Consider the following 8,234-nt stretch of genomic DNA (forward strand, 5'->3'; position numbering starts at 1 on the left):
GAAAAACTTTCAAAGATCTGTGTACTGCTCCAGGATTGTGAAATAAATGATAACCACCTAAGAAATCTTCCAACAATAATCACTCAGTGATTTCTCAGGTGACATTATATCAATTTCATAATTTTCCAGGGACATAAGTGTAATGATCTTATCACTAGAATATAATATTTATAAGGCAAAGGCTGTAGCTACATCAAGTATCTAAAGTTCTTATAACAGTGATATCAATGAGGTGCAAAACAAAAACCCACTTCATAAATGCCAAATATAGAGAGACTACTATTGTATGCATTATATTTTGAAAACAATTGGTATAAACTTCAATTATATAAATAGCATTATTTTTCTATGAATTTGGATAAGAACTTTTGAAAGTACTTTAACAACACACACACACACAAAACCACAATGGAAATAGGTTCTAAATCTATTTTTCTCTTTAATACTTATATCACCTTAAATCAGAGGCATAATATACCCCACAGGCCTTTGCCTTTCAAAAGGGATGTATATTCTAGACATAGCATAGGGATTGGACATGATATACAAATAAGAAAAAAACCACATATTTTGCTGTGGGAACATACCTGGAGTATTTCTAACATTGCAGTGTTAATCTCCACTAATGAGATTAATTAAACTCCATCAATCCCAAAACAATTAAGAATTTAAGAATTCAAAGGAAACAGATGGCAGAAGTATGACAGATTTCACATCTTACCTATGAGTGTAATATTAGGATTCCGCTTCTTAGCTTCCTTCATTAACCACCATTCATATCCTCGGAAATAATTTTCATCTAATGCGTAGTGCATGTGGGAAGGTTCAGTACCATCTAAATAGAAGTGAGTAAAGAGAAAAGAATCTACGCAACAACAGCGCTTTATAAAGTCACTAGTTCCCCTACACACACGAAACCAACCACCTTCCAGTTCCAATTTTAAAGTAAGAGGAACAATCATAACCTTCGATAACTTAAAGGGGGATAAAATATAGTATTGATTTTTAAATTATACTAAGCATCATAAATGTTAAAATATTAAATGATTTAATGTGAAGAGCAATATTAAAAGAAGTTTTATTCTTATATAATTGAAAATTTACAGGAACTCGGGTTCTCAAATTGCCATCTCAAGTTTTAAGGTCAAATCACTTTAACTTCCATTTCCATGATGATGCATGCAGATCCCTGGGCACCTAAGTCCTGATTCACATATCAAGTGCCTGTGTCTACAATATGTCCCATTATACCAGAAAAACAGTTTTAAAGGTTAAAAAATGAAATGAGTACATATCTCCACTATAATTTTTTTAATTTCTTTTTGGCTCTAGGACAGCACTAAGTGATGCCCATTCCTATACCAGGCACTACACCCAGGCATTTAGGGTAATAGGCCCTACCTACTTGGGCCTCCAGCATTGCAAAATATGATCTCAGGGTCTGGAGTGATAGCATAGTGGTAGGGCATTTGCTTTGCCTTGCACATTTGCATTAAACATTGATAATGCCACATAGATATAATAAAAACTATGGAGAAATACATCTTTTTCTATAATATCTTAAATAATTTGTTAAAAGGAATTAAAAAAAGTCTACTAAGCAAAAATTAATGACATTTTTGTATCATTTATATTCAAAATCAGTCAATATATTTAGTTATTGATTAAATTGCTGAGAAAAACATTCCCACTTCCCAAATATTCTTACCTGTTGTCTGCCCATCACCACCTATTTCAACTTTTAGAATATGAAGAGAGGCACCAAAGTTTGGCTGGGGAAAAAAGCAAAAGTATTAACATTGTATAAAGAACAAAATTATACAAATTATTCATTATTGCCTTTCCTTTTACAGATGAGACAACCAAAACTTCAAGTAAATGGCAACTTATCTCAAAAGCCATTTAAAAAAAGAAAAATTAAATTAAATGGTAAAGATGAATAATTCAATAGTTATTATTTACCAATTTTTAAAAATATGGGGCCGGGCGGTGGCGCTAGAGGTAAGGTGCCTGCCTTGCCTGAGCTATCCTTGGACGGACCGCGGTTCGATCCCCCGGCGTCCCATATGGTCCCCCAAGCCAGGAGTGACTTCTGAGCGCATAGCCAGGAGTAACCCCTGAGCGTCACTGGGTGTGGCCCAAAAACAAACAAACAAAAAAATATTAAAATGTCATTAAATAAGTATGTTCCATTACCTTAAAAAGATAATCCAATATTTGAGAACGATAGGGCTCTGGATAATTCACTAGAAGTCGAGAGGTTGCCTTTAAACACAAAAAAAAGTTTTTTAAAATGTTTTGAAAATTTTAATAAAGCCCAATCAGACCTTTTCACAATGATTAAGTACACTGTTTCATGTTCATATCTAGCCAGCTCTTGGGCAAAGCTGGCAAAGTCATTCCCCAGGCTGTTTCCGTTCCTATTTATATTGGTTCAGTAGTTAACCAGCAGGTTCTGAAAAACAAGCAAGTTTCTCTTCTACAAATATAAAGGTTGGTTGGGAGGAACTTCAAGATCACGAGTTTATCCTGAGACATTAACTCAGAGATTGGTGCTTAGTACTAAAACTTAAGATCACTTGTCAACTAAAACCTAAGGGTTAGGATACAAGAACAATTCTCAGGTAACTTGTCCCCCTTGATCCTTGCAGGAAACTATTACAAACAGCAAAGCTGAAGAAAATCACGATTTTTCCTTTGTTCTTATGACTGATTCAGGAATTATTCTCAATCACTATCAAGAATGACAACACAATAATCACCAGGTCAACTTATAGTGAGGGAATGACATCAAAATGTTGAAGAAAGGGGCCGGGCAGTGGCGCTGAAGGTAAGGTGCCTGCCTTGCCTGCGCTAGCCTTGGACGGACCGCGGTTCCATCCCCCGTGTCCCATATGGTCCCCCAAGCCAGGAGCAACTTCTGAGCACATAGCCAGGAGTAACCCCTGAGCGTTACTGGGTGTGGCCCAAAAACCAAAAAAAAAAAAAATGTTGAAGAAAACAGATGTAAAGTGCAGGAACTAATGGTTGACCATACCTGAATCATGACCGACGAGGGCTTTGAACCAAGAAACCACAAAACCAATAAGTAACCAAAAAGTGAGGGGAATTAGAGAGACAAGTTTTAGCATGAAGTAGTGCATAGGACACTGATAAGCTTGTCAAATGTCTTCCCATGCTACCAATTTAACTTCTGAGCTACATATCTGCTATCTCTACTACTCTGGTGGGATCCATAACCAGCCTCTCCCCAGTCATGGACACAAGAAACTAACCAGGTTCTAATACGAAAGAGCATAATCTTAGTCTCTATTTTCCCTAAACTTCGCATCTATGTACAAGCACAAAAACTACCTTATAATCTCTTAAGTCTATTCACCCCACAGCATTTATCTAGGGCCTCTTTGCTTCAATGGTCTCAGGATCTCCCAAATCTATCCTTCAAACTAAATAATCTGCCAAAATAACATCCTCAAAATACTCTCCATGAAATTTCTCCATTTAACTATGCCAAAACAGAGAAATAAGGAGAGAGCTGAAGGGGCTTATGCACAGATCTTGCATGCTCAATGCCCCAAGCTTGAATCCCAGTAGCATATCAACCGGACCCAAAATGCTGTGTGTGGGTCTGGAAAGTCCAAATAATATAGGTTCCAAACAGTCCCAAGTCAATAAGTCTGAGCACCAAATCATCAAAGTAAACAGCAGAACTGAGATTCACTGAGAAGGGTCAACAAGCCCCCTAAGACTGCTTGGGAGATTCAAAAAAATGTTAACCAAGCTTTTAACAATAAGAAAAAAGAAATAGCCATGCCAAGTCTTAGCTACCACCAAGAGCTTTCATCCTAATCTTAACTCTGACTCCATCCCTTCCTCAATGCTACACTTTCTCTAGATATCTCAATCCCCTTTTATTAAATCTTTCTCCTGTCTAGAACGAATAAAACACTTTCATTCAGATATTTCCAAACATCTTTCAACTTTCAAGTTCCATCACTGCAGGACAAGATATCCTTTCTCTCTCCCTCCCTGCCCCCACTGGCTTGACATCTGTGCATCTGCTGCAAACCAGACACACCAGCTGAGTATCACCATCTCTGTTGTCAACTCACAACCCTGTGCCCAAATCACTACTTTACTTTTCTGTTTCACTGCTGTGCTTCCTGAAGACAGGGATGGTCTTATTCAAATTCATAAACATTAATTTCTTGTACTCTATAAAAGTTTATTTCATGCCTCTGAATTTATCTTTTCCCATACTAGTACTAGCAACATAATGGAGAGGCCTTGGAGTCAGATGAACCTTGAGTTCTGATTCCACCATTCATAAGTTACATGGTAAAGGGAAAAATCACTATCAAATAGGTTATGGTTCTTACTGCTGACATCGAATACTGAGATGGATGTATATAAAGAACTTAGCAGGTTGCTGGCACATGCACATTCTCAGTAAATGGCAACATATATATATATGTATATATGTATATATATAACTTTGTGTATATATATATATATATAACTTTTTTTTAAAATAAAGGCACCTACTTTGAAGCTACCTACTACAAAGCACAAAACTGCTCTCAAAGAGCCGAAACCGCAGAGCATTCATCCCAATATTACTCCAATACTAAATAGTATTCCAATAGTACTCCAAAGCTAAAGCAGGCACCTTTAGATGAATAAACAATGGTTAGGCAACTAACTTATCTTTCACCCATGGCAAACAATGATTCCTATTTAGCATCAAGTTAACATTTCTGTGCAATGTTATAATTTCAGAATAACTTGACCTTCTGTGATCTCCTATCTTTAAATTAAAAACAATCATATCTCAATCACAGCATCAGAAGAGTGACATGTAGAAATGGACATAAAAATCATAATGAATGACTAAACATAATCCCTAAATAAGGCCAGGAGCTGTTTATACTCAAACCAGGAAGAAGCTTTGGTAATAAAAAAAAAGATGGCCACAAGTAAACATTCAATAAATAGTTTATGGTACATAGCCAAATTAAAACAATGTTTAATTTGTTGAACGGTTTTTTCATTCAAGACCTCAGGCTAAATTCCTCTACTCTAATCTGTAAATGAGGATAGATAACCAAAATTAGTCATGCACCAGATACCATGCTAACTTACTTTATACTCATTCTTACAATGCTCCTATAAAGGAGGCAATACTGTTTTTCTAGAAAATGAAATACAGGTAGGTAGTTAATGTTCATAGCAGTAAGCTGAGTGCAGAAACCAAAATAAACCACTAAAAATATGTTCTTGATTCCACTTTTATTTTTTAGAAAATAGGGTCATAAGGTGTGAAATGTGTTGGGCCACACCCAGCAGAGTTCAGAGATTACTCCTGACTGTGTGCTCAGTGGTCACTCATAGTAGTACTTGAGATTGGACTGGGGTCAGCTGCATACAAGGCAAGCACCTTACCCCTGTACTAGCCAGTTTCACATTCTTAACAACTGCTTTATATTACCTTGTCTGTAAGATAGAAAGACTAAATGGCTACATTCCAAACATTTAGTGCCACAAACAGTGCTTGGTATCAGGGACTTCACAGGAAGTTTAAAATAAGTATGCATATATAGTGTTGCAACCATTGTCATTTACTCAATAGTCATTGTGTTTCTTAAAGAGATAATGGTTATTTCTAGACAGCCTAAAAATTATTTAAGAGCCTCCCAGTCTTAGTTATGAAAATATACAGACAACAGCTATTGTTAGACAGCCTAAAAGATTAAGAGCCTCCCATTCTTAGTTATGGAACTACTCTCACTTTAATAATCTCACAAAGCTATATTATAAAGTAATCAATGACTCCTTTTCCAGCATATTAAACACTAGATTTAATATTAGAAGTAAATACACAGCTAGATGGGTTATCTCACTTTACAAAATACAAGTTTTAAAGCACAAAAAAATCAAAAGGAGAATAATGGCAAAGAAAAAAATACAGTAGCCTATTAGTAAAGTTGCAAAAAAATGTAATAAAAGTGTAGGAGGGGACAAGGGTAGGGCAAAGAGGAGAAAGTTCATTTAATTTTTGGAAAAAGACCTTTGTCCTTTAGCAGATGGGATTTGTAATCAAGCTATAACACCCACTGTAATGTAAGCCCTCACAGTATATTTTTGTGTTCTGAAATGAAAGCACTGACCAACTACCAAGGTAGGTACTTAGATACCTACCTCAATGATGACTGTATCACCTGAGTTTTTTTTTAATGCTGGCAGTCACAAGACTAGATAAAGAACAGTCAAATAGGCAGTAGCAGGTTCTTTGAAGATTCCTTTGCTTCAGTGTCCTTAGTTTCAGTGGACCATTTAGGAAACCTGATTTGCCTCTTTCTGTACTTCAAACTCTGTCTCTTGTGTCTCTAATAGTGAATCTATAGATATTTTCAAATAGAATTAGCTCTGTGATCTGATACAAAAAATAAAGAATCCCTCTTGCCTGAAGGCCTGTTACCATACACCCCAAGGACAAAAGGATGACTAGAGACAGTTAGGAGTTGGAAAATAAAACAAAGACCGTCACGAGGCAAGAACTGGCAGAAGTGGTTAAGGTCCACAAACAATCATGCTATTGTAGAAGTTCCCAGACAGTCAGCAAGAGGGGGAGTACAGAAATTACTGTTTCCACACAATTGTGCACAAAGCTGAAAGACAGTCCATGATTACTTTCTCATAAATCTGACCGCATGACCATGTAAAGAATTCAAGCTCAATTGTCATAACCATCAGGAGGCTTGAGGAGGCAAGCCCATTAAATGGAATTGGTATCTTGGATGCAATCCTGAGGCAAACCCATTAATTGGAACTGGAGTCTTGGATGCAATCAGCAGCATCCACCCATCCCTGAAAACTAAAAAGAGAAGTCGGGGCTTTCGTTCACGGAGCAAACCTTCTTTTGGACTAACAGTCCACGTGAAATGTTAAGGATGGTCGGCACACTGAGGTCTGATCATGGGAGCCAACCATCACGTGGAGGGTCCTGCAGTTGGCACATCCTGTCCAAAGTACATTCTGTTTACATATATATCTTGCTAAAAGATAGGGGAAATTCCAGGCAAGAAGGTGGAGGGACAAGGGGGTGGGGGGTAAAGAAAATAAAAAACAGAAGCCTTCAGCTTAACAGGCATCTATATTTGATTACTTCATTGAATTATAATAGCCCATATCACTAAACACCTGTTCATTCTACTCCAACAGAGTGCACTTCACTGGCCTTTTGGAAAACTCAGAAAGGAAAATGGAAAGAGTTCTAAATTGCAGCCTTAGACTTCCTAATGAACTAGAAATTTTCGGGATGGAGGCAACTCGTGCTTCCTAACAAAAAACAAACAAACAAAAACACCTCCAAGGTCACTGCATCTGTCAGAACCCAACAGTGTCCAAGCAAGAGAGTGGTACTTCAGACCCATCACTCCCTAGCCCAAAAGAGACACAGGCACGAAGCATCCCAAGGGGACAAGCCTAACCCCAAGTTCTCTGATCCCCTGATCCTGAGGCGTCCCTGACATGGACACATCCATGGGCCACAGAGTCGGGGTGCCCAGGGTGAGGTTATCAGCCCCAGTGTCTGTCATACCCTCCACCTGCCCATCACTCTGCAGCTCTGCGGATCCTGTGGGTGAGAGGACCCTCAAACAGTCTCTTGGCAATTTTTCCAAAGCAAGTGGCCACCCCGACCCCCTCTAAGGCACGCCTGGAATGTCGCAGGAGCTGGTGGGCTGCAAGGTGAGAGTTTGGGGGTGTGGGGGCACCGAGTGCATCTTCCCCCTCGGGGTCCGCAGCTCACCCCACCGCCGCTGACGGCACCGATGCCGTCGAACTCCCGGCCCAGCCCTTCGGAGTCATCCAGCACGTAGGCATTGCTAGGTGCCAGCAGCGCGCACAGCAGCAAGGGCAGCGCGGCGGTGATCATGCCCGGAGCTCGGTGCGGCTGGACCGCGGGGATCTGGCGATCAGCTGTGGTCCGGATCACGTGACGCAGCCGGCCCAGAAGGAGGCGGGTCCCGCTGCCACCTTGACCGAGAAGGGCAGGAGGCCGCTGAAGCCGCCGCCGCCGCCATGTTGAGTGCGGGCACCAGGATGCCTGCACAGCCGCGGGAGGGTGCAGGCCGGTCTGAACGAGCCTATTCGAGCACCCCCGAATCAGGAGGCCCTCGGGCCTGCGGGAGTCGTTGCTTGGCCGCTTCACCCGCTGGAACCCCGGAGCCAAG

General features: G+C 39.8%; 1 protein-coding gene across 1 annotated transcript in view; it reads right to left on the bottom strand.

Moving 5' to 3' along the window:
- The window catches only part of GALC (galactosylceramidase), a 46,164-nt gene extending 38,190 nt beyond the window's left edge, over window positions 1–7,974 (bottom strand). Inside the window, exons 1-4 of the mRNA XM_049770567.1 lie at window positions 7,811–7,974; window positions 2,197–2,265; window positions 1,709–1,772; window positions 722–835 (exon numbers count right to left, since the gene is read on the bottom strand). Coding sequence (XP_049626524.1) covers window positions 722–835; window positions 1,709–1,772; window positions 2,197–2,265; window positions 7,811–7,936 — 373 coding nt within the window. The 5' untranslated portion in view covers window positions 7,937–7,974. The remainder of the gene's footprint in view (window positions 1–721; window positions 836–1,708; window positions 1,773–2,196; window positions 2,266–7,810) is intronic.
- Window positions 7,975–8,234: the final 260 nt, after the last annotated feature.

Source organism: Suncus etruscus, chromosome 3 (genome assembly GCF_024139225.1).
Source record: "Suncus etruscus isolate mSunEtr1 chromosome 3, mSunEtr1.pri.cur, whole genome shotgun sequence".
NCBI classification, from domain to species: domain Eukaryota; kingdom Metazoa; phylum Chordata; class Mammalia; order Eulipotyphla; family Soricidae; genus Suncus; species Suncus etruscus.